General features: G+C 33.3%; 1 protein-coding gene across 8 annotated transcripts; it reads left to right on the top strand.

Moving 5' to 3' along the window:
- The first annotated feature begins 683 nt into the window (after positions 1-683).
- On the top strand, positions 684-15,532 carry LOC127806527 (uncharacterized). Of its 8 annotated transcripts, none has more exons than XM_052343885.1 (13): positions 684-815; positions 2,264-2,353; positions 2,490-2,618; positions 3,086-3,386; positions 3,716-3,834; positions 4,520-4,585; positions 4,782-4,914; positions 6,011-6,160; positions 7,161-7,288; positions 10,761-10,950; positions 11,580-11,761; positions 12,985-13,079; positions 15,208-15,532. In XM_052343885.1, the coding sequence occupies exons 1-13, from the start codon at positions 801-803 to the stop codon at positions 15,320-15,322; spliced, it is 1,713 nt and encodes a 570-aa protein (XP_052199845.1). In that variant the 5' UTR covers positions 684-800; the 3' UTR covers positions 15,323-15,532. The 8 variants fall into 8 exon arrangements, with proteins under 8 accessions (XP_052199845.1, XP_052199843.1, XP_052199844.1 ...); XM_052343883.1 differs by lacking the exon at positions 15,208-15,532 and adding an exon at positions 14,311-14,666 and having other exon boundaries at positions 6,011-6,087; positions 7,091-7,288; XM_052343884.1 differs by lacking the exon at positions 15,208-15,532 and adding an exon at positions 14,320-14,666.
- Positions 15,533-27,776: the final 12,244 nt, after the last annotated feature.

Below are 27,776 nucleotides of genomic sequence, written 5' to 3'. Positions count from 1 at the left end.
TATGTTTTCCATGTCAATCAAACACACCCTAAATATTTTTCATTAAATTTCAAAACATTAAGAACTTTTAGAATTTGATACTAAATATTAAATAAACAACTTAATCTTTGTGAACCAAAACCTAAAAATCACTACATGAGAATATGATCATTTACTTAAGAATTTTAATATTTGACAATTAAACATCAATAATATATATATATAACAAATTGTTCTTAGATTTGAATAATATTGACAAACATTTAGAATTTAATCTCAATGCTTATCCTAAGAATCACGAGCTCTACAAGATATTCATGCATTGTGAACATATTAAACATATTAAAAGATAAAACAATCTTAACAAAATAAACAATCTCAACATATATGAAAACATTAATAGATGAAACCTAAGAAAGGTTTAATGAGCTTTCATTCATCAAAGCACCTCAACACATTATTAAAAAATATAAGAACATCAAATTTTATGTTAATTTTTTTTTGCATAAAACATTCTTCAACAAAATATACTCAACAGACTCAACATATGTTTTTCCTTTTCTTAAACTTTTGAAGATGGCAAGAAAAATCAAACAATAGATTTAAAAAGTTTTATTTTTCAAATGAAATTGAAAACTGAAACTAAAAATAAACACATATAAAAACTGATAGCAAAATCAAACATTTTTATGGGTTTGAAATTAGAAGTTTTATAGTCCTTAATTCGGCTTGGGCCTTACTGGATTTGGAGATGTCCCTGTGTGTGAAGTGAAGGAACCTCCGCTGCTCTCGCTGTGCTCTCCCCCCCTCTCCGCACCCCAATGGAGGCCGTCAAGGTGAACCCTAGTTTCATGTTACTCTTCAACTTACTGTTCTTTTCGGTCTTCTCATATCGATTGTTTCGCGCGATATACATGTGAATGTATATATGTATCTGTATTGTGTTTGTCTTGTGTTTACGCGTATGAAATCACAGTAAATTGTTTTGGATATATGAGACAAGTTGACAGTAGTTTGGTTTCTTTCCCGTAGTGGAGGTCATTTATTTTCTGATTACGGCCTCGTGGTGAAATTTGCTTATCGTCAATGGATTCAGAGGTGTTTCTTGGTATTTTTTGCATTCTTCTACACAATCTTTGGAACTAGGAGTGAAAGGAAAAGAAAACAGGGGAAACGTGAAGGAATAGAACTAATTTGCTTATTTGTTTGGTTGAGAAAAGGCATGATATTTTGGTTTGATTGAATATAAGTAATTTAATTTTCCATTGAAGCAATCATTGCCTTGACAATCCTAGTTCCAGAATTGCCGTTAGCATCCGGTAACTTTGTGCCAATGATGCCAACTATCTCCACTTTGTTCCTTTTTTGGACCACTGTGTAACCTTCCAACTTTTTGTATTCTTTCCTTCTGTTCTTGCTTAGTAAATACACACACACACACGTGTTTAACATGAAATCCCAGGAAAGACTGATAGATGGAAGAACTTGAAGCCATTCTCATATTGTCATTAGTGGAACCAAAGTAATGCCTTTTGTTATAGTTTGCATTTTTTAGTATACTTTTCTTTTATGGGTTTTTTAGTACTTTAATCTTGCATTAAGTGAGAATAGCCACAATCTATGTATTTTTGTTTCTATTTATGAAATAATTTGTAAATTACATCACTCTTACTTATCAATCATAATAGCCATTTGAAAGTTGCTATAGTATCTCCTCAGTTTGCAACAGGTTGTACCTTCTTTTTGTTTTTTCATAATGAGATGCAATGTTTCGTCATCTTCACATTTGCTACTGTTTTGTATTTTAAATATAAAAAAAGAGAAAATTTTGAAATGGCAAGAGATTCGATTTTATTATATGTCCCTGACATGTCTATTTCAGTCTAATTCTTCTTTGGGTATTTTCACATAGCATATTTGAAAATATGTATTAGTGGACTCCTAGTTGTTTCTTCTCTTAATTTTTTTTGTTGTTTCTTCATGGCACCAAGCCTAACTAGATCAGGATAAGGTGCAATTGGTGTTGATGATTTCTACATTATTTAAATTTTCATACATAAATTTAAAGGAAAAAATTGTTATATATCTATTTTTTATATTGTTCTTGTGTTGAAAAAATAAAAATTAATGTTTCTGTATGATGGCTGCTCTGTGTGGTCGGTCATGTTGCACTAAATTCAGTTTTAAGATTATCTTCTTTAGATATTGTACTTAATTTGGTTTCTCGCAAATAAAAAATCTATGACAATGTTAACAGCAGTAATTATGTGTGTACTTGTTGCAGCTGCATTTATCTAACAAATCCTCCGAGGAGGATGAATATTTGTTAGTCCTTGAGCTCTCGGAAGGAGACCCATTTATTGGGAAAAAGAAGGTGAGCAACTCTTGGAACACTCAGATCATTTTAATCCCTTTGCAATAGAATTCCCTTTCTTGCCTTTACTTTCCCGGGAGCTTTCTTTCTATGAACTTGACATTCTGGCATTACTTTTTTGAATTCCATTTTGTAGAAATTACTGGAAGACAATGGCCTTCATCCCCAGGGGCATGTATACTTGAAGAATTCTTCTTGTTCGAATTTGCTAAATTCAACATTAAAACTACTGCTTCAAAGTGCAAGGATCGTATGCCTGGATGAGGTAAACCGATCCTCTCTGAAATATATGCTCCAAACTGCAAAGATTCTGCAATTTACTGATAATTACCTTATTTTTTATAGGTAACTTACTGGGACTCATATTTAGGTCTCTTTGATGGATGAATGCAGCCTAAGCTGCTGGGATGTCTCCTTAGGGACTTGATATTTAGCTGATAAATACTTTTGTAGCCTGCAGATTCTACAGTTTGACCCTTTGACTTAAGATTTAAGAAGAATCTTATTTAATCTCTAGAAAATTGGATGCTCTTTCTCTCTGTCCTGTTTTGACATGTAACTAAGTTAAGCCGCAAATTATATAGCAAAAGTATATAGCCAATACCCCTAACTCCCTTTATGCTCATGACTAGTTATGAACATAGAGAGAATTCAGCATTTTCTATCTTTTTTTGTTTTCATTTGTTTTGTAGTGTTTTATATTTCAATCCATTTTATATTTGTGTGGCACAGATAGAACTTTACTTCAGCGAAGTTGATGGAAATTCTTCCATGAGATTTCACAATCCTAGAATTGAGCTGGAGGCTCTGCATACAGTTCTGTCACTCATTAATAAAGCTCTATCTAGTGGTAGTGATACAGTAAGGGATATTCTGCAAACTTTGCGCGATTCAGCTATTAATATGATCCGGGAACTTGGGGACAAAGTCAGACTGGAGACTAGAATCACTACAAACCATAGTTGTGACTATGAGAAGCGCTTATTACACTGGGCGGAGAGCAATGGTGTTCGAACAAAATTGGAGGTAGCTTGTAAGTCTCTTTTAATGTTACTTGTAGTTCCTATGATATGAAAAACACATTAGTTGTTAAATAAAAAAACTATTTTCTTATCTTTAAATCTAAAAAAAAAATATTTCCAATGTTATATAAAAATACTTTCAATTGTTTCAAAATGCAATATATTACTATTAATAAAATTATTATAATATAATATAATAATATATCATGTACCATTGAATTAACACTATTGATGCAATATTTATGTTATCTGGCAGACAAATTATATCCAAAGTGGATAGTTAAACTCCCCCCCCACCCCCCCTCCTTCTTTCCTTTTCATCTGTTGCTTTGTCATATAGACATTGAGGGGGCTGGAAGAGGAGCTATAGCGACAGAGGATCTGAAAGTTGGAGACATTGCATTGGAGATCCCTGTGTCTGTCATCATCTCAGAGGAGCTTGTTTATCAATCCGACATGGTGTGGTTTAGCATATTAAAACTAGTATAATTAGTTCCTTTATCAGTTATGTTTTCTTCATCTTTAATCCTTAGCCTCATTATGAACCAAAAGGAGAATGAGAGAGTAGAAATGTTGATGAACATAAAATACCTTTTTTTGGGAGGAGATCTTACAATAAGTGCTTCTCACATAGAAAAAATGTTAAATGCATTATTGATTTGGCCTTTATTTCAGCAAGCTTATTAGAAATCTGAGTTTTTCAAACTTTTATGTTAAAAGGGTACACTGTGGATGCAAACTTTTGCTAAGTGAAAACAAGTTAACTTCACCAATGGTCCCTTATTTTGTGCATTGAGAACAGAACATTGAGTGTAATGCTTTACATTGTTGTCAGTGTCTAACAGAATAAACATAATAACTTATCAATGTAATGTTGACTAAATTTTTTTGTGGCTGTTTTCCTTTTTCTTAGCATCTTGTATTGGATCATGTTGGCTCCCATGTGAGTGCACTTGCATATGGGTACTTATTGTGAGTGCATGTCTAGTTGTGACATTTCATTAAAAGCTCTTAATCTGAAATATTCGGACAGGATTCACAATTTGAGCATAGAGTACACAAAAGTAAGTGTGGATTAAGGGAGAAGAGAAGGAGATTTCTATTACTGTGGGAGGCTTACCATTTTTTCTTTATTATCAATCAGGAATTGCTTCTTCTTCAAGAATTGACAGAAGTTACAAAGTTCAACTTAGAAAATAGAAGAATCCATGTAAAATTTGTTGGCTCTTGTTTTGATGACTTCAATACATTTTTCTCTTCACTGTCTTTATGCCCATAACTCTTACACAATCTTGAGAGAGCATAACAACTTATTTACATGCGATATGGTGCAGCTTAAGAGTTGACCAAGTGTTGGCCTGAGTTAGTTTATCAAGTTCTTATTTGGATTTATATTTTGGTTGCAGTTCCCTATCTTGGAAAATATTGATGGTATTTCATTGGAGACAATGCTGCTATTGTGGAGCATGAAGGAGAAGCACAATAATAATTCAAAATTTAGGTTCTACTTTGATCCACTGCCTGAAGTGTTTAATACAGGTGTGCCTTTTTGGCTGATGTGCTTAATGTTATGTAGTTTTTAAGATTTAACAGCAAGTTTCAGGAACTAACGTGATGCTTTACATGTTTCATTCCAAAGTACTCTCATTTGATAAGTGAGACTACTTCTACACTTGATAGCACTCACATTGATATTCATTTTTGGGCAAAACAAATTTCTGTTAGAGAAACTTGTAATTTCTTTGTAAAATTGTGCTCCAAGTCATTTGAAAATTCCCTCAAGATCTCATCATTAGTTGTTAACTACTCTCTTCATATTCCAGCTACATGATGTAGATGCCCTAAAATAACACATTCAGATTATGCCAATTACTTTTTTCTCATTCAAATTGTGTTTGTGCTTCTGCATTCTACATAAAACTCAAATCAAATTATGCAAAGAGTTAAGATGTAAAACTACTAAAAGTAATGTCATTGTTTGTGGATTGTAGTTAAAGTTCAGTTTATATTCAATTAATCTCATTTAGGAGGAGTTTGAGGTGGAATGTAGGATAATGAATTAACTTACATTAGTTTCTTTCAGTGAACCAAGTTTTGTATCTATTTTCCCATCAATCAGCGATCTGCTGAAGGTAATTGCATAATTCAGCATAAGTCTGATTCTGGCTATTCATATATTGGTGATCGGATTTCAATTGACAATATGAAGAATAGTTCTGGGAGAAAGTTGACTTGTTATCAAGGGTTAGTTCTTTCGTTACATTTTTCTTTTTCTAATTTTAGCACTTTGTCAATCTTTGATGGAATTTCTATTTTCCGCTGTACATTTTAGGTCTAGCATGTAGAGAGAGAGAGAGAAAGAGAGAGAGAGGGAGAGAGAGATGAAAATGATGAAGCTTTGATGTTATCTTTGTCATCATAAATCAAATTGGATGGGAAGAATGAGTGAAAATTTACATTTTTCTTCACACTCCTGTTGCCATTTGCTTTGTAGATGTGTCTACATAAGAAGATGGGAGTTCTTTGTGGAAAATATATATTTTGGCAAGGTGTATCCCTTTTTTATTTGGTCTACTAATAATTTTGTCTCTCATCCAACTCTTTTGATGGAGTGTGACTGCTTATGTTCCTGCAGGGTTAAGCTTTGGAATAAATGCAATCATGGCTTTGGATGGAACCTTGTTGTTAGAAGAGATAGTGCATGCAAAAGAGGTTTTCAATCCTTATATAATATTCATCATAATTGACATGTTGCAATCAATCATTTCTTTGTGCTATAATGGAGGTTAGGAAGAACATTATTAAATCCTTATTCTTTTATGAGGAATGTATAAATAGTGCATGCAAAAGAGGTTTTCAATCCTTTTATAGTATTCATCCTATTTGACATGTTGCAATCAATCATTTCTTTGTGCTATAATGGAGCTTAGGATTCCTTGTTCTTTTATGAGGAATGTATAATTTTTTTCATGCAGTGGTTTGTTTTCTTCTCAAATTTTTGGACATGTGTTGAATTCAATTTAGGCAGTCCACTTTTCTAATAAGAAATGATTTATGTGAAGTTGAACAAATCACTGTCTGTAGCCTTAAAGCACAGGCCATTACTTTTGTTATATCCTTGAATATACAGGACAGCCTCCCTATCATGTGTCATTTATAATAAAATTTTACACATCACAATCGCAATGATATAAGATCCAACAACTTTTATGCTAGTTGCCAGATACCTAACATAGCCCTCCTCCTTTATCTGAGTTTTGAACTGGCTATAAATAGGAGGAATACCTTAAACACTAGAAATTCTATGTGGATTATTCATTCTGCAAGCAGAGTAAATAAAATGTTGCTTATCATAAAAAGAAGTAGAAAGCAACCACTAAGTGTTACCTTACACAAGCAAAAAAAAAAAAAAGAAGTGTTGCCTTAAGGCTGTCTGGAACTAGGATCTTTTGACCGAAAGGCAAGGAAAAGAAATGCAATTATGCATATAAATTTTTACATAGAAATGATATTTTCTTCCACAAATCTGAGTTCCAGACATAGCCTAAAGATGGAGATTACAGTTCTGATGGGGAAAACTTTTTCTCCATTATAAACTAGAGAAACCAGCATGAAGCTTCATGTGCATTGGCAATCAGTTTGTGCTTCCTCTGAAGACTTCCATAGCATTGGTTGTGCAGTTTGAGAAAATCTGTGTTTTTTTACTTTGTCACAGCATCTGCGTACCCAGTATGATGAGTTATTTCCTGCATTATGCAATGACCATCCTGATATCTTCCCAGCAGAGCTCTACATGTGGGAACAATTCTTATGGGCTTGTGAACTCTGGTACTCTAATGGCATGAAAGTAATATTCCCTGATGGAAAGCTACACACATGCTTGGTACCTGTTGCAGGCTTTCTGAATCATTCTGTATGTCTCTCTCTCTCTCATGTTTTCTTTTAAGTATTCCTTTTTGATTGTCAAAAATGCGATCATAACTATTGCCAGGGGCTTAGGGTGAGATTTATTATTTTTTTTTTGGGGGGGGGGGGGGTTGTCAAAGAGTTTGTATAGATGCAACTACATGTGTTCGTGCATATTAGTACAGACTCAACCAAAGCATGCTTAATGGTAAAACAAAAATGACAAAAATATGTGCACCTTGTTATTTTTATAAAAGTATTACATTTATTTTTTCTTTATCAGATATTGTGGGAATCCATGTAAAAACTATAAATAAATCCTAAATACCATGTAAACAGGGGTGGAGCCAGGATTTTGGTTTAGTGGGGGCGAACTTAAATATAAAAAATATAATTTTAAAAATAAGATAATAATGATAATATTAATTTTTTTTTACAATTATTCTTTATAGCTTTTCATACTAAAAATTACAATTGTTCAACAAAGTTACATTGATTATTTGGATCTTTAGACTCGTCATGACCACAAAAGGTTAGTTCTTGTCATAGAAGAAGTCAAACACAATCAATTGATACATTTAGATGAATTCGATAATCACACAGTGTTTGTTCTAACTGTCTGAAGAAAACTATCTCAATATTTTGCTCTTGATTCATTAAGGTTTTACAGTTGTTTCAAACTTAATTGTGTGCACTATTAGCATATCCAACATGAACTTAAAGTCTATTTTTTTTTTTAAATTACTGAACTCTTCCTTCATAAAAGAATCACCATCTCCTTGTTCTCCATTATTTGTTTTAAAAAGATAACAGTATAAGGAAAATGTGACATCTTTGCTCATACTATATTCCAACCAATTACCTAATTTATTGAACCAAACTAAAATTCATCGTCTTGATTTCGAGACTGACACAGACCTCTTTGCAAGTAAGCTCTTTTAATTTGATCTCGAAAATTAACATTGTAATCTATTATTGTAGTTCTTAGTTCGGGATCCATAGGAAGTTGTGTAACATCAATTTACTCAATATTTGCTTTGTTAATTTGTTCATTTCCTTCAATATAAATTTTCTTCTAATTTGATCTTGAAAATTAACATTGTAATCTATTATTGTAGTTCTTAGTTCGAAATCCATAGGAAGTTGTGTAACATCAATTTACTCAATATTTGCTTTGTTAATTTGTTCATTTTCTTCAATATAAATTTCCTCTATATTTGTTTTCTTTGCTTCACAATTTTCTTTAATACTTAATTTTATTTGCATCGTCATTATAAAAAAATAAAATTATGAACAAATTATAAAAAATGCTATGATGGTTTCTACTGGACCATTATACTTACTTTCTTCAATACTTATTTTTTTACTTCTAGTAGTAAAATATAATATAATTTTTTTTATTTTTAATAGTAAATCATTGTAAAAAATAAAATTTAAAAAAAAAAATCTGGCCCAGTGGGGGCAACTGCCCCACTAGGCCTCAGGTGGCTCCGCCCCTGCATGTAAAAGTCCATAGGGTACTTCCTACCCCCCCACCCCCCCCACCCCCCCAACCCAAAAAGAAAGTCCATACTGTACATGGAATTTGTTTTCTTTTTTTTTTTTTGAAAGATAAGTGAGGAATGTTATTAATTAATAGGAATGTTATTAATAAAGAATCACCCTGACAAGAGAAGCCCACTGAAGTATTTTACACTCAGGAAAACTAAGCCCACAAACCTGACATTTTCAGCAAAACACATCGCCTGAAACCACACTGTAAAGCTTAAAACCAGAAAACAAGAGATCTCTTTCAGATCATGCTACCAGCCATAATCTTTGGTTTATCCAAAGATCACGCCCTCCTTTAGATCCATGGCTTCTCTTCTTGCCAACAAAATTTCACTCACCCACATTGGAAAACTGAAAATCTCAAACGGGTTTAGCAGAGAAACCCCTGTGCACGGAAAACTTTTAAAAGAGGGGGGGTGGGCTGATGTGGGATAGTGGGAAAAATAGCAGGAAACAGAGAAGAAGAAGAGAAGAGAATATGAAGAAGCAGTAGCAGCTTGAGAAAAAGAAGCAGGTAGAGGAGATCCGAGAAAAAAGGAGAAACTTTTCAAGGCAATAAAATTAATAATATTCAATCAAGTCTGAAAAAAAGGTTACATTTTGTTGCCTATTTATAGGCAATTGAAAGATAGCATATCTAAAAGATAACATCTAATCAAAATCAAATATAACCCTATCTAATCCCTAAATCAAATCAAATTCTATCATCCAAGCAAGTATGATAAATCAAAACAGAATAAGATAAAACCTAATCTAAATCTTATTTTAAAATCAAAATCAAAATAAAATATTGCTATCATTCTCCCCGGGTGGGAGGGAAAACTCGTCCTCTAGTTTTGTTGATGCTTAAGACTGCTTTCTGGCACCACCTGTGAATTCCAACAAACAGCAAAGGGTTTTGAGACTTCCTCAAGGATAACATTAGGAGATTCTTCAATCACCTGATATTTATATTTGTGTGCAAAAAAAAAAAGGTAATGGTAATGGGACTGGGGATGACATAATTATGACCCAACATCAATCGATGGCTGAGGAATTGGCACAGGACAAAAGGGTTTTGAGACTTCCTCAAGGATAACATTAGGAGATTCTTCAATCACCTGATATGCTTTTTTTTTTATTTCATTGGGGTAACTTCCTCAAGTGCTATACTATTTCTGTTGAGCCTCTTCATGGTTACTAATCTCACTTTCCTTTTCTTCTACTGCCTGTGTGATTTCTTGATCTTAATCTTCTTTTGTCACCAAATTCATCAATGTTGGATTTAGTAGCTTGTTCTTCTGGATGTTCTTCCTCATCAATTCTTGTTTTGAGCATTTTTTCCAATAGCATGAATGAACAATCTTCAGCCAAGTGAGAAGTAAACCAACAGTAACAGCACTTTGGTTGACTGAACAATTGAGGATGGTGTACTAGGTGAAAGGTGACCCAGCATAGACTTGTGGTTCATAGCGGAAGGTAGAGTGAAGAGGAGAATACTTATCCCTATATCTGTTATGATCCATGTGGAGACACCTATCCTTTCTCCCATAGCCCAAAGGCTTGTATCCCCTGCTTGTCTTGGCAAATTCTGTGTATATCTTGATTCATCTTGTGAATAAGTTATAGTATTTGGGTTGATGGGTAAGGAGGGTTTGATTGGTTGGGCTTCATGACTAGAGGACCAAATAAGTCAATGAAAATTTAAGCACACAAAATAAAACATTGATGTAGCAAACGAACAGAAGATGAAAAAGAATACTCACATTGTTTTCAGTAGTATGAGTATGATCAAGGTGACTGGAATGTTGCCTGAGAAGTTTGTTGCTATTGATGACTATTGTAAATTCCACTTCAATTGTTTTTTCAACCTCAAGATCCTGTGCACCTTATGATCTTCCTGTGGATTGTCTTTGCATATTGATGCTTTTGGTTTGTTCTTTTTACAGCTCTGCCCGCATATTTTGCACTATGGGAAAGTAGATTTGGCTACAAATTCCTTGAAGTTCCCCATATCAAGGCCATGTGATGCAGGAGAACAATGCTACCTTAGCTACGGGAAGTTTTCGAGTTCTCATCTAGTCACCTTCTATGGTTTCTTACCAGGAGAAGACAACCCTTATGATGTCATCCCTCTTGGTAATCTCCTTGCTTTTTTATACTCTTGCCATTCACATCTTTGCAAACAGTTAAGTCACCTTTCTTGAGTTTAGGTAATAATGCACCCAATAGCATACCTTATAGCCTATTGTACCATCCCTTCTATTATTCCTTGTGTGTGATCTAATGGTTGCTTTTAGCATCTTACCTCTTTGATTTATAAGAGATAATATTTCAAATTATCTGCATTTTGCTTGTGTGATACTTCTAAATATTTAATGATCAAATTGTTTTAGGCCTAGATGTCCTACATTCAATGATTAAATTGTGGGAATTATGATAAGGATGCAAATATGTAAGTAAAAGCATGTATGGTGAAAGTACAACAAAGTCTACCTGTAGCCATTTGGCCAGCAATGGTGCAAAATTGAAGCCACAAAATGCTACAAATTAATTTTCTTGACTTGTAACCTAAGTGTAAAATTATGTCCTGCACATTGATTTCAAAATGTAATCTAGAAAGGAGGTGCAACCCTTGCTCTGTATCTCATATGCCGTACATTCATATGCATATATTCTACTATGTTGTACATGCTTCTGTTGAGTCACAAGTTCTCTCCTGTCTTTTTCTTTTAAACTAATTAGATCATAATCTGTTGCAATCGTAGATCTAGATGCTGCAGATACTGATTGCTCCAGCAGCAGCTGCCCAATGCCTAATTGGACTAATCATATGATACGAGGTACTTGGATGTCGAAGAACCAGAGGATCTTTCACTATGGGTTGCCACCACCACTTTTAGATCATTTCCGTAAAGCTGGGTCTCCCATGTGCCAAACTGATAAGCATGTAATCCCTTCTATTATTTCCCCCTTTTGTGTTTGTGTTCTTGTGGATTGGATAGCGCTGCCAAGTTTTGTCAGAATGCAGCTTTCTTTATTGTGTTTCTTTTAGTTGGTAGTTTTTCTAATGAGCAGAGGGAAATACTTACCTTAGCTTGGACAGACAAGAAAAGAAAAAATTAAAAATCTGATTGTCTGTAATGAGGTTGGGAACTTGGGATTGTGCATATTGAAAATAAGACGTGCGAGATGCAATTAAAATGATTTAGACATGAGAAAAAATATCAATCACCTATCAGAAGAATGGATAGAATGGAAGAATATTGTTGCAAAAAAGGTAAGAGGAAGACCAAAGAAACCTCATGGGAAATTCTTAGGCATAATTTATGATATAATGGCCTTATGGAAGATATAATCATGGACAAGGATGATTAGAGAGTGGCTGACCTTAGTTAATGGGATTAAGACTTGTGGGATAAGAATGATGAGTGCTGGCTTTTTCTTAGATGTGCATTCCAAATCCTGGATGCCCTCTTTGGAATGCTAAGGGGCTGTTTAGTTGTAGAAAATGATCTCCAGCTTTCTATCTCCAATTTTCTATAAGATCTCTAGTTTTCATTTTCCATAGAAAACTTAGAGAACACGTTTAGATAGAACAAATTTCCAATCTAACAAATTGTGAATGTATGTTCAAAAAAGGAAAAAAGAGAGATGTTTTAATTTTTTTTTATTTAACTTGAGATGAAGGTGATTTGTGGATTTTTTTTAGAAAATTGCATTCTCCAAATCTCCAATTTAACAAGGAAAATTTAAGAAAACTAATTTTCGTAGTTTTCAAAGCTTAGTTCAATTTTGGAAAACTGCATTTTCAAAATATCCATTTTTCATTTAGAATATTTTCTATTTGAACAAGTTTTCTAGTTTTCCGTTTTATGTGGAATAATTTTCAAAAAAATGGGGGCAATTTTCCACAACAGCCCCGACCCTGGACTTCCAGGTTCAGCCTTCTTGAAGCTTCATATTGCATGATTAACAGGTACTTTTCTCTTCTGAATAGTCCTAAATGCTTTAGATTTAGTTGATGTGCCTCATTTTGCAAACACTTGACACTACAATCATGCTTTGGCTCTAGTTTTTATTTTTTCTTGACCTAATGAAATGCTCTGACTTGTATTTTTATTTTTTTGACCTGACTTCAAATTCTCACATAAAAAATAATTCTGAATGCAGGAGAGATTGGAAAATGAATTGTTTGTTCTAGAAAGCCTTCATAGTACCTTTCAAGATATGTTGGAAACACTCGATGACACAAATCTTGAGGACAGGTAAACAACTTTGCCATATGCTTGTAATACATTCTAAAGTTTTTGCACAAGTAGTCCAGTTGGGATGTAAAGCTAGCAGTGAGTCTAAAGATGTAAGAAGAAGGATCTTCTCCTCCAAGTAGTATTCATGTCATTCTACTTGCAAGTTGGATGTGAACTAAGGAATTAGGGCTTACAAGAGCAAGAAATTTAGAGCTGTTACTATGTAAACTTGTGTTCTGAATGGCCAAAGACACACAGCAATCGTTCATTTTTTTGGTTAGTAATAGCTGTTAGCATTCATCCATTACATGCTAATTTTAGGCCTTCTGTTTTTTATTTTAAACCATTTAAGCAGTTCTCTGAATACAATTGTCATTGTTGTACATGGTCAGCATTTCCTCAATTCCTATGAATTTTTGCATGCACATCAGGCTTATGATCCCTGTGTTTTTCTTAGACAGTTCTGGGGTTCTTTTCCCAGCTAGATGTGGGCTGGGGAGGATGTCTCGCTCAAGGATCAATGGATATATGCCTGCCTCAAAGCCACGTTGGCATGTTCTTCCCTGCTCATTATCTGCTCAGCTAGCAGAAGATATTGACAACACAGAAAATAGGAAATAGAAAGTGGCTTCCAGGCAGGCATACACCCATTTATATCCTCAAGCTAGGTGTTGTCCACAGCCCTAACCCAGGCAAAGAAAGGCACCCCAGCATTTGGGAGGTAATTTGAGAGGAAAACAGTGACATTCTAAGCCAGTCACGTGTGCAGAAACTGTTGGGGGTTTGGAAAGGGTGGCTATGTAAACAAAACAAGTTTGGAGGGCTACCTAAATGGTGTCAAAAAATAAAAAAAGAAGCCCCAAAATTAAGATGCAATTGATGAATGCTAGAATTAACAATTGTAACTAATCAAAAGAGGAAGCAATATTTGCTATTGTAGTTGTGGTTTGTATTTTGGGGACCCCATTCAGAAAATGAGTTGGTTGAGGAACAGCTCTATTATCCATTGCCAGAAGCCCCCATTCATACATGCTATAAACTCAAAAAGTTTTTTTTTTTTTTCTACCAATATGAGCTCTATATTCAGAACTCTCTTCTATTATGCATCATCAATTATTAATTAGGCCCTATAAACCCAAAGTTCTAGCGATATTATCCCCCAGCTGTTACAAATCTTAGTCAAGTTGTAGTAAGAGTGAAGCTTTCTTTTGGTATTCTTGTTCTAATAGAAAGGCATCTCTTGTTTTAGTACAAACAGTTCCAGTTGGGATGTAAAGCTTGGAGTGGAGTTCAGAAACATACAAAGAAAGATCGTCTCCTCGATTGTAGATTCATGTAATTCCGGCTTCCAGTTGGTGGAACATGAACTAAGCAAATACAAGGCTTAGAAGAGGAATACCCTTAAGCAGGTCATGTCATACCGAAATTCTAATGATCATATCCTCAAAGCCTGTATGAACGTTCGGTCAAGTTGTCGTTAACCTGTCATTTTCTGACATACTTTTTGAATCGTGTGCATAGTGTCGTAAGCCGCACAAAGCTTGGAATAAATTGGTTGGTTCTATTGTTGCATTTATTCGCAGAGCAATATGGCTGGTTAGTGCTTCTTGTTCTTCTATTTAGATAATCACAACAGCTGAGAATGATGCTTTTGAACGCTGGAAAGGGCAAGAAAACGACAGATTTGCTGTCTAGGAAGCTATAATTGTGTGGCCATTAATTTAAATAGATAAGCTATTGATTTGTTTGTCATCGGCCATCAGTTAGCTTTAATGTTTTGCTGAGTATTCCCATGCGCCTGGGTTGCACAGTTGACTGTACATTATTGTTGAATGGCAAATAATTTTGGTCAACTGCTGATGAAGATGACGAGGATTATTCAATCAAAGTGCGATGAGACAAACGAAAGTGGTGGTTGGGCCCTGTGATTGAATAGAGTGATTCGTGATTAGGCACTACTTATTTTTTCTGTGGCCTCTAAATATTTATTTAGACTTTTTTTATTTAAGTGCATTGGGTGCGTTGTTAGTTGAGGTAGGTTTGATCCCAATTGAAAGTTAATTCGGGCTCTGCTTGAGAAGACTCTTGAATGCTCATTTTCTTGGTTTGGGTACCCTCCGAGTTGATTAGTTTGTCGTGATTGTAGGCATCTCAATGGCCACCACGCCCACGCCCACGCCCACACCCAAGTGCTACAGTTCGCGCCGGCTGAGTTAAATCAACATGCCACAAATTTTGGCGACGTCAATCAACCTCTATGACCGCATAACTTCTTAAACTATCATTTATAGCAATTAGGCCCTGAAACTATTGCTTGTGTAACAGGTGGAAGTATAATTATGCTACCCCAGTAAATTGTTAATGTTAGGGTCTATAATTCTGCTGCAAATGTGAATTTATCATAATCTTACTCTGTTGTCACAGTTTTCTAATAAATTTGCAACACACGTCATAACCAAGAAAGATTATGGTAAAATATATTTGTAGTTTGTTTAATAAATTTTAAACGTCATAATTACTCCATTATTAATTTGGGTCTAAATCTCATTCCGTTATTAATGTATACAAAAATGGGTAGAAAAGTACAATTGCATGGTAACTTTGCAAGTGTTACATATGTGATAGTTTAAGAATTTAATTACTGCAATTAATTATTTAAGGAGTTATGCAATACGTGAGAAATAATTTAGTGAACTAGGAGTTAAAAAAGTCATATTTTATTACCAGTCATTGTTGAGACATAGATGGATGTAGAAATGACTGTGCGCTAAATATGGGATGTGAGTTGAGCAACAACACTTGTGTGAACCTATGGAGTGGCCAACAATCAATCTTCAACTTAGATATAAGTCTTTTGGGTTTTATTTTGTATAAATAAGTTTTTTTTTAATTTTATATTTTAAGAATATAAAACAACAAACATTTAATTTTGACGAACATGAAGATCCATTAAAACATTTAGAGGTCACTTGCATTGATGAATTAAAAACTCATCCTAAACACACATGAATGAACATGAAGACTCGTTAAAACATCCAAGGGTCATTTGTGTTGACAAATCAAGGACTCGTGTGAATGAACGTAATGCCTCCATTAATACGAACAAGGGTTACTTGTGTTGACAAATTAAGGACTTGCATTGAACACATGTGATTGTCCAATAAATAGACAACATAAAAATCCTTCAACCAAACTAGTTCTCTCAATGGATTAGAGAGCAAACATAATACCTCCCTCTAGAGAAAAAGGAACAATAAGTGTCAAGGCAAGTAGGCCATACACATTTTTAAAAAATTTATGAGGATAAATTGTCTTTTAAATTAAAGTTCTATCATTAAATGTCTTATTGTCAAAATTAAACGTTTTAAGCTTTATATACTATTGAGTGTTGCTAACATATTATGCAAAATGGCAAAACACAAGCAATATAAGTGACATAACAAAGAACCAAGAAAAAAGTCATTTCATTCAAAGGAAGAGAAAAAGTACAAGAGGAGACGAAAATGCAATGAAAAAAGTAAAAAGAAAAAAGCCAAAATCTTATGATTCTGTCGGGCTAAGAAACTCTCCTCTCAAGGCATATAGGAAAAGAAAGGAACACCAAAAGGCACGAGGGTTAATGAAGGCTCTGCGACATCAAATGACAACTTAGTAACTTGAGGAGAAGACGAAGGCAAGTTTTCAATAGGCAATACAAGATCCTTTGCCATTTCAACATCTAAGTCCACTAGACCATTAATCATCTCGAGGGCCCCTTGGCCACTCACATAAGGCTCCCAAGGTCTAGAGAAAATCTCCAAATCATCTATCGCAAATGAATTAAGGTAGGTGTTCGGGATCTCGAACTCAAGCTCATAAAAGTGCCAATCTAAGGAATTAAAACCCTCAATTTCAAAACTAAAATTTAACTCATCAAAACATTGACTTGGCCTCTTAGACTCTGAGAAAAAAAAAGTGCTAGATAGAAGCCATACTTGAAACGTCCAACATACACTTTCTTATGGTCAAAGCAATCCCCATAGAATCGTTAATTCCAAACAACGTCAACTCGAATTTGCATACGAACTTACACCTATTGTCTTTCCATTGCCTGAAGTTTTACTTGTAATTGCAGCTTGTTGGCACAACAAGAGGCCAACTCCTTAGCATGTCAGTCACTTTAGTGAAAAAGGAATGAATAGGCTCTCTTCAAGTCTCGATTGTCTTTCTTGTGATCCTTATTCACCATTTTAAAGCCCCGAATCTCATTTTCGAGGGCATTAACCTTACTAGAGTAGACAACATTGATGTCGACCAATCGACCATGGAGGTCCCCACAAGTTTCCAAAAACTCCTCGTTTTCTCTTTCGAACTTGCAGAGAGATTACCAAAGAAGTTGGGCTTCTTGATCCTATTTTTTCTTTTCCCTTTGCCAAAATTCCATTTTTTCCTACATATGGCGGTGATAGGCTCGACTTTACGGAATGGTTGCCACCATTTTGTGGACACCCTAAATAAGGAAAGAAAGAAGGCACATTAAGAAAAAGACACTAATAACATATAAAAATAAAAAAATAAGGAAGTAAAATCCTTACTCAGATAATCTCCTACTTTGGCTCATCTAGAATGGTCGAAAAATTACAAAAAAGCCTCTGCTTATGTCGAGGTAGGATGGTAGAATAAATCAAATGAGCTTCGATTGCAAGGTCCTCAACGAAATTAGTATTTATCACCTTTACGGTAGACTTGGAAGTGATTGTCCTTGACTATTCAATCATTAGCAAATTGTATTGACTAAAAGCATGAAGAATTGACCTTAGGGAAAATAAGAGGAGTATGAAATAAACCTTTAATGGTGAGTGTCTTGCGATCTTTGTGATATGGGGAGTGAGGGCGATTGCATTTCGCATTACCCAAACGAAGACGCTCTTGTAATGCCACCAGATTAGGGGTAGGATCAAAAGACAACCTTTTTTCCCTTATTCATACTAGGACGATACTAATGGAAAGGAGTCGAGTTATCTTGGGCTAAACCACCAGAAGGCGTTGGGGAGCTTTTGTTGGTAATTGTAGGAACTAAAGGAGGAGTGTAGGCATCTTGAGAAGGGGGAGGAGAAGAAGTAAAAGGCAAAGGTCCTTTAATAGTCTCCGAATGATGAGAAACGCTTGAAACATCGTGATAGAGATGCAGAGCTTTGTTTATACTCACAGTCTGAATTGCTTAACATTTCCTTCTCGGATCCAACACCTTTTTTTGTGGAAAACCTCCCCAAAATGACCCATCACTGCAAGAACAAAAAGGTACCAAACAAACATCACATCTTAAATAAAAGAAAAAACAAACAAGAGCAAAAGAAAGTAGCCTCAAGAGAGGCTTGCTTTTACAAAGAAGTGGAGGTGTGTGCACAATCTTCGCCTCTCCCTCCACTTATCGTTGGAAGAGGAGACACTAGTAGAAGAAAAATTAAAAGACAATGACTGAACACTGCCACCGAAAGAACCTTTAATGGGTTGGTCAAAAGAACCTCTCATCCCTTCAACTCAAAAAGAATTGTTTTCTCGAATAAAAGACCAATGAGAGATACCCTATTCTCACTAAAATGCCCTAAGGAAGCCCCCATCCGGTGACAACTATATTTTCTAGAGTTAAAACCTTGTGAAGATGACTCGGGTCATGCGAGAATAACTTCCTAATAGCCTTACGATAAACCACATGAACACTCTTAGGAGAAAGGAACTTAATCGTGTGAGCCTCTTGAAAAATGCGCTTACACAAAAGCATGTACCACAAGAGATTCATTAGGTTTCAATTTTTTGTTTTTTTAAAAACAAGTAAATGCAGTGAAAATGGAAGGAAAATCTCTTGCAAACTTAGATGTTTTAGCTATGTGCATATTTTCATTCACAATGAAAGGGTCAAAATAGTAATGTTTATCTTATGGAGAAGATGTTTAGCTTGTTTCCCTTGTGTGTTCTTGGTTATCATTCAAGAATCGCTTCGTGCCTCTTTCACAAACTACATCTTGCTATTTTTCCTTTGGCCGACCAGGCCTTCTCCACAAATGTAAAGGATCAAGTTAGTCTACACTAAAATTGCTAACTAAAATCCTTTTTTGGTCACTTATGTTATTTGAGACCAAACAAAGGTGATGGCAAGTTGGTTATAAGGTTCTTTCAAAGTGAAAAACTCAGCACATAAGCAAGGGTCAATGGAGAAGGTGAAGAAAACAACAAGAAAAATGAAAGCTTGCAAGAGCAAAAGTAAGAAAAAGAAAAAATAGTAAGCAAGCAGGAGCAAAAGGGTTATGTCGAGCTTTAAAAATACTTAGACTTGGAAAACATTCTCCATTCCCTTCTATTCGTTCTTATTTTCTTATTTCTTCATTGAATGCATTGAAATGTGTAATAAATGAAAATATCAAAGCATTTAATGCTCTATAGATAAACAAGATAGAAGAATGGTCTCGTTTCCAGAAACCATGCTAAATAAAACAATCGACTATTTCCAAGGATTGATAAATAATTTCTCAAACTTATCCAACCCGTTGATCGGTTTGAACAATTGGCCAATAGTTTTGTGTCTTTTACTAAAACTTCTGTCTAATTACACTTAGGCTCGCTATTAACTCTTAATATCACTTCCATTAACTTTTAATGGAACTTAGACATCCGTTAACTCTTTAACGACATCCTCGTTAACTCCTAATGGAACCTTGGCCCTTTGTTAACTCTTAATAATACTTTGATCTTTTTTGTTAATTGTTAATAATATTCAACTTCATTAACTCTTAATAATGGTCAAGAATTCATTTTCAACTAAGCATCACTAATTTAGTACTTTGCTTTTGGGTATGTAACCTTCTAAATTCACCATCAAATAGTAATTAGGAAACGTCAAACCCTTTTGATGTCAATTGAACTTTTTGATATATTTTGATAATCTCTCAATCTTCACAAAATATGCCAAATGGTCTTGAGTGCATAGTTGTTAAAATCCCGATTTTACGCGTACGATTTTACGATTTTACGATTTGAAGACCCCTAAACGATTCAAATCCCATGTAAAATCCAATTTAGGATAAAATCCTATAAAATCTCGATTTTACATATACGATTTTACGATTTTATGCTTTAGAGATTCCCAAACGATTTTACGATTCAAAGACCTTCATTGATTTAAGTTGCAATTTAGAGAATGTTTCTAACGTCTCAATGTCACATAGCATCTGACATTGGAACTTATGCAATGAATTGTTATATTTTGCCTCTAAATTGGAACTTGATTTAACATTGATTGTATAAGTTCCAATGTCACATAGCATCTAACATTAATTGCATAAGTTTCAATTTACTTGATTTAAATTATAATTTTTACTTGATTTAACATTGATTGCATAAGTAAATCAAGACAAATAAGTAATTAATTAATGGACCACCAAACCCCAAATTGGGATTTTACTTGATTTAATCAATGTTAAATCAAGAAAAAAATGCAACATAAATATAATGGAAGACGTTGAAAGAATCCTCTAAAAGAATTTTAAGCTATATTTTACCTCTAAATTACCTATATTTTGCCTCTAAATTGCCTATACCAACCTGCTAGTTCTTGAACTATATTTTGGAAGTATCATCTTTTGAACTATAATAAGGAATAATTAGGTTATTAAAAGATATTAATTTATTTTCTGCAAAATTATGTTATTATAAATATATATTTACAAAAATTGAAGGGTATTTTTAATTATCTCTAAAATCTTACGATTTTACGATTCGATTTTACGATCCGATTTTATGGACACTTTTTCGATCCCACTTAAAATCCCAATTTTAACAACCTTGCTTGAGTGATAACTAGCATTATCAAAATGATCTTATAAGGCAATGAAGTTATATTTCATGTAATTCTATTTCAACTGATGATTACAATATAATGCAATTCTTCTATTAACTAACTTCCCGATCGAGTGATTGAGATGATACATCGAAAACTCATTCCCAATCATTCATACCCTAACTAGGAGTTTTTACCAATCAACCACAAAGAAATGTTGGGTTTCTTGGAACGAAACGCAGCGAAAATTTTAAAATTTTTCGATTAACCAAACTCTTTGGCCAATCATGAAATCCAAAAGACTAGATCTAGTTTACACACACACACACACACACAATCTTTTCAAAAATAATGAACAAAATGAAAACCAAACCTTTTAGTTATCCAACGGAAGAAATGATTAATTCTTGTGTTGCGAGGCGTCACCCACCCTCTATAAGTAATCCACACCAAAGAGAAGTTGTCCATGAGCATGTCCCTTCGATCTCCCTACATCAACCATACAAAATTTTATCCAATTCTTGAAATTTTTCTTGGTTTTTCTCAAAAACCATTTTCTTTCTCTAGAAACAAGGGGGATGAAGCAAAAATGGAGAATCATGCGAAACCCTAGTCAAACTAGGGATTTAAGAAGCCTCAACACGTTTTGGATGTGCTGGCCGCGTTATTAGATATAAGCCCTTAACCAATTCTAGTGACATTGGGACTTGATCTTGTAACTCTTTAAATTTTATTTAATGACAAGTTTATGTTTTATTTAAATTGTAATATAGTTTAAATTAAACATATATATATATCCTTTAGTATAATAAAGAGTGGATACCTTCTTAAGTGTTAAGAATATGCGTGATGGATAATCCACAGTTCATTATACTGTAAACATGTTCCTAGCCATAGAGTTTCTAACCTGGATATTAGTAAGGCCGGCACATCATCTTCCTCCTTGTTCAGTATGAAATATTGAAAGATAAGGTTGGTGAGTCTCGTGCCATTCTGTATGAGATATAAAGGGAAGATGAGTGGGTGCTCGTTATAGGAATAAGCTCAATGAACGTGACTGTTAACATTGAATCATATATATTTTATCTCATGGGTCAATGATTCAATGTTAACTAGGGATGTGCAACTAGTCCTTAGACCTGAGATGACATGGATATCTATGCATTGGTGGATTAGGTTATTAGAAATACTATATGGTTGTTCTAATCAGAAACGATCATACGTATCTATGTGCCTAGTTCAGTGAAGCATGAGGTATGTGTGCATCAAACATGGAATTTATCACTTCAAGATTTATGAGGATGATATCCTATGTGATTCCGTAATCACTTGATGATAAATCCTTGGCCGAGATAGTGGAATGTGTGTTCCATAAAGGTTATGTCATATTAGTCGAGATTGATTTTGGATTTGGTCATATAACGAGATTAAGAGATTTAGCCTGCTGATTGTGATCTCGTATCTTGTCAGGATATAGGATGATAGATGGACCATATTGCATGGCATCATAGTGTAAGGTTTACATTACCCACTTCATCTTAAATTGAGTAATCATGACATATTACTAAATATCACTCATGATTTATGAGAATTAATATTTGATTAATTCTCGTTGCCCATTTAATTGTGAAACTAGAAAGTCCCACCTAATAAGAAATCATTTTAAAGACAAAAGGACAATTTAGTAATTGTGGAATTACTAAATAATGGTGTAATTATTTATTAGATAAATAAAGATAATTAAATGATTAATGGGTTAATTATTTAATTATCAAGTTGGATCGGGCTTTTTCTAGCACGTCAAGCCTAGTCCAACTGCAATTAGGGTTTCTAGGGTTTGCTTATAAATAGGATATTAAACCCTTGAATCCAACATAACAACGCAATCAGTTGTATCTAGATTAGATGAAAATTTTAGAGAAAATTTTTGCGTCATTTTTTCCTAAAGTCTTTTAGAGTCTTGGCGATTTCGAGTGGACTAATTCGACATCTCACATGTGGAAAATTATACGGCGGATTATCTGCAACGAATTTTGTTTTTGTCTTGAGATAACTTTTTGTTTGTCTTTTATTTAAAATTGTATGTTTTGAAAATCGTGATACTTGTAAAATCAGATTTTGTTTTCTCTACGTATGATCATATCATAATTTTCTAACACGAGCAAGCATGGTGCGCGTGGGTTGGGCCTCCTGTGGCCGCACGTGCGCTCGGCCCGGCCATGTGCTAGGCCGTGCCTATGTGACCCCTTGTCGTTTTTCGCCCTGCTTTTCTTTTTGCTCATTTTATTGACATCTTGTGGACTTTTCCGCCCTATCCGCACTTCTATGTGTATGTATATATATAACGTATATATTTAACATACACATACACACATATGTATATTTAACATATCATTTTATTTTTTTTCACATGTATCAACGTGGGGCCTAGGTGCGGAGCCACCTGAGGCCCAGTGGGGGCAGTTGCCCCCACTGGGCCATATTTTTTTTCTAAAAAAGTTATTTTTTTACAATAATTTATTATTAAAAAAATTATATTATATTTTACTACTAAAAAAAAAAAAGTATTGAAGAAGACAAGTATATAATGGCCCAGTAGTAATTATTACAACATTTTTTATAATTTGCTCATAATTTTATTTTTTTTACAATGATGATGTAAATAAAATTAAGTATTGAAGAAAATTATGAAGCAAAGAAAGCAAGTATTAAGAAAATTTATATTGAAAAAAATAAATAAATTAACAAAGAAAGTATTGAACAAATTGATATTGCACAAATTCTTATAGATTTCGGGTTAAGAACTACAATAATGGATTACAATATTAATTTTCAAGAACAAATTAGAAGAGTCTACTTGTAAAGAGGCTTGTGTCAGCTTCAAAATCAAGACGATTCATTCTAGCTTGGTTCAATGAATTTGATGATTGGTTGGAATATAATATAAGTAAAGATATTGCATTTTGCTTATACTGTCATCTTTTTAAAACAAATAATGAAAAATAACGAGATGGTGATTTTTTCATGAAAAAAGGGTTCAGTAATTTTTTTTAAAAAAAAGATAAGTCTTTAAGTTTATGTTGAAGATGCTAATAGTGTACACAATTAAGCTCGAAATAACTATGAAACCTTAATGAATCAAGAGTAAAATATTGAGATAATTTTCTTGATACAATTAGAACAAATACTGTGTGATTATCAAATTCGCTTAAATGTATCAATTGATTGTGTTTGATTTTTTCTACGGTAAGAACTAGCCTTTCATGGTCATAATGAGTCTAAAGATTCAAATAATCAATATAACTGTTTTGAACAATTGCAATTTTTAGTACGAAAAGTTGTAAGAAATAATTATAAAAATAAATTATTTTAATATTATTATTATTATCTTATTTTTAAAATTATATTTTTAGTATTTAACTTCGCCCCCATTGAACCAAAATCTTGGCTCTGCCCCTAGTGGGGCCCACTCAAATATTTAAAATGTCAAATGGTGTGCCATATTAGCAAGTGCACATGTCTCTCAAATTGGATTCGAGTTATGGATAAAATTGTAATAAATCGACCAAATTGAGAGTTAATTTCAAAATTAAAACTTTTAGATAAAATCGTAAAAACTCGATAAGCTTTGAATTTTTGCTACTATTAACCCAAATACAGATTGTGTATTTAATGTATTTTATTTTAAAGTAAAGTATAATAATTATATATTAATGTTGGCATTCAAATATTTTATTAATTTAAAAAATATTTCAAAACATGGCATATTTATTATTAATTAATAACAATATTTAAATATTAATATAATATATATTTATTAATCTTTATTAAGAAATAAATATAATAAAAATACATCTTATGTTATCATTTCAATTAATCTAACCCATTAAATAAGATTAATGTTATTTGTACATAGGGTTTTATAGATAATTTTACAAATGAGTTGAATGACCATTTTGTCCCTTCGTCTCATCTCTCTCCTCTAATGTAATACCCCGAGAGCTCAGAGAAGTTAGTATATATCGAGAATAGTGTAAGAAAGGAAACAACACTAACTAGATACCTTTTGGGCTGAATGTTGGCAAAGAATTCCCAAGTTAAGCGTGTTTAACTTGGGGTAATCCAGGGATGGGTGACCCCTCTAGGAAGTTCGTGTAGGCCCATTAGGGTAAGTTGTTCCGGTCCTTCCTATCGCTCGAACGAGATGTTACAAATGGTATCAGAGTCGACCCCCGAGCCTCTGAGGGCGATGGTGGGGCAAACCTCAGCGAGGAGGCCAAGTCCCGAAGGGGGTGTGTGTAGGCCCCTATGGGGGTGCGTGTAGGCACCTTAGGCGAATCCCACATCGATCATGCAAGGGGGGAGATCTGGGACAGATTGTAAGGTCGCATGACGAGGACGTCATGTGCTTAAGGGGGGGAGAATGTAATACCCCGAGAGCCCAGAGAAGTTAGTATATATCGAGGATAATGTAAGAAAGGAAACAACACTAGCTGTATACCTTTTGGTCTGAATGTTGGCAAAGAACTCCCAAAGTTAAGTGTGCTTAACCTGGGGTAATCCAGGGATGGGTGACTCCCCTGAGAAGTTCGCGTAGGCCCATTAGGATAAGTTGTTCTGATCCTTCCTATCGCTCGAACGAGATGTTACATTTAACAATTGTCTCTTTCGTTGTTGTGTCGTCTCTCTCCACCTCGTCATTGCATTTTTGTTATCTTGTCATTGCATTCTTAGTGCTTGGTCGACCATTACAGAGAAAGATGATATAACAGTGAGAGACGAGACGATGGGGAAAAGGGGCTGTCGAAGAGGACGCAGATAGAGAGAAGAGATATGAGGAAAAGAGATGAGAGAATATTATCGATTTAAATCTAAAATATCCCCATGTTATCGCAATAATTTCTCCATCTTGAGAAAACTTCCCAATAAACTCACATGTCAAGCTCCCTGTACAGGTAGGATAACTCATTAAATAAACATTAAAATTTCGAGTAAAGCAATGATTTGATGGGTGAGCGAACAGGTTGTTCAGTGCAAGCTACATGAATAGGGAAGATTGGTCTCACCAGCTTCCTTCCCCCAACACGACACAAAAATAAGATTAAATATCTTAGAGATAATACTCATCTATTATGTCTTATTTTTAAATATAAAATATTTTTTTATTAAATATATCATATTTTATAGTTAAAATTAAGATATAATAAATAAATATTAATTAAACATAAAATACATTTAACATCTTAATTATTATCTTTACGACAATGATTATCATAACTATATATATATATATATATAACAAGTATTTTTTTTTAAAAAAATTTGCTAATGAGTGCTTAAGTTGTATTAATGTACTTCTTTTGAGCATCTCAATATTTTTATTAGTTGGTAATAAATATATTATATTTTAAAATATTTTATTAATATTTTTAAAATAATAGTTAAGTTTTAATAAACATATCTTATTTTTAGATAAATTGTATTATTTTCATACTCAAAATAATTTTATTAATGGATGATAAATGTATTATATTTTTAATATTTTATTAACTAATAAAATTATTTTTAACTTAAAAACAACTCACTTTATCTTAAAAAATTGCATTTATTGAAGTTTAATTATTATCATAGCATTATTCTTAACAAAAATATTTAAATATTAAAATTAAATATATTAGTATCTTAACAAAATTCATTAATTTTAAATATGAAATAAAGTTCACTTATAAAATACAACAAAATGAATTATTGCGCCGAATAAAATCATGGGTGATTTGATGACGTGGACACTTTAAAAAGAAGCAAACTCGTGAAAAGCATTATTGTAAAGAGTTAGAGATAATAAAAAATAATGTTAATGATTGTTTTTAGATATTTTTTTATTTTTAGATAAAATATATAAATAATTTTATTAATAATAAAATATTACAAAACATAATATATTTAAAATTAACCAATAATTATGTTTTTAAATTAAAATAAAATATATTTAATATTATTTAACCATTATTTAAGAACATCGATAAGTATTATTTATTTATAAATAAATATAAAATATGACATTTTAAGTGACACATTGCATTAATATTATTTTATAATAAAACTCAAAATATAAAATGCATGTAAATAATAATTTAAAAAAAAATAATAATTGGGGGCTGCCACAAATACAAACAGTGAGAAGTGCGTGGTTTGGTTGGTTGGATGGGATGGGATTGTATGACTGCCACCCACCGCTCGCTTCATCGCCAACTCACCCTTCTTTTCGTCTCTGTCTCTCCTCCACAGCCGACGCTCATATTATATATATTTTGTATCTCATGCCAGAAATATTTTGGGATCTAAATTATTAATAAGTTGTGAGTCACTTAAATCATATGATTTTATATAAAAACATTAATATATAAATGTTTTATTTATTAAAATAAATAAAATAAATTTATATCAAAATAAAATTATTATTTTTATTAAATGCTCAAGATAATATTATGAAATATTTTAAAAATTTTATTAAACTTTTTATTAATTTTCTTATTTTAATCTCCATGATATATTTATTTGGAAGAAAAAAGATAAGTATATTTAAAAAATATTAAATAAAAAGTTACGTAATTTTATTTTTAAGAATTTTTATATCTTAATTAATAAATATTATCAAAATAAATAAGCAACCAATAATGTTTAACAGATAACAGAGAGTCATTTTAGCAAACAAAGGCACGTTTAAATGAATGCAAGAACTCAATTCTCAATTATGGAGGGTGCATTTGTAAGGATTCTCAATCAGACATCAACGCTACGAGATCACGTGACAGTCACGTGAGGCCAACCGTTCGCTGACGTGACCAATGAGCATTGGTTGGCAGCCCTGGAAGTGCCCGCACTGGATAGAGACCCATTTT

The sequence above is a fragment of the Diospyros lotus genome, chromosome 7 (genome assembly GCF_014633365.1).
Source record: "Diospyros lotus cultivar Yz01 chromosome 7, ASM1463336v1, whole genome shotgun sequence".
In the NCBI taxonomy this organism is placed as follows: domain Eukaryota; kingdom Viridiplantae; phylum Streptophyta; class Magnoliopsida; order Ericales; family Ebenaceae; genus Diospyros; species Diospyros lotus.
The sequence above is the reverse complement of the archived record's forward strand: the minus strand, read 5'-3'. Positions and strand labels throughout refer to the sequence as shown.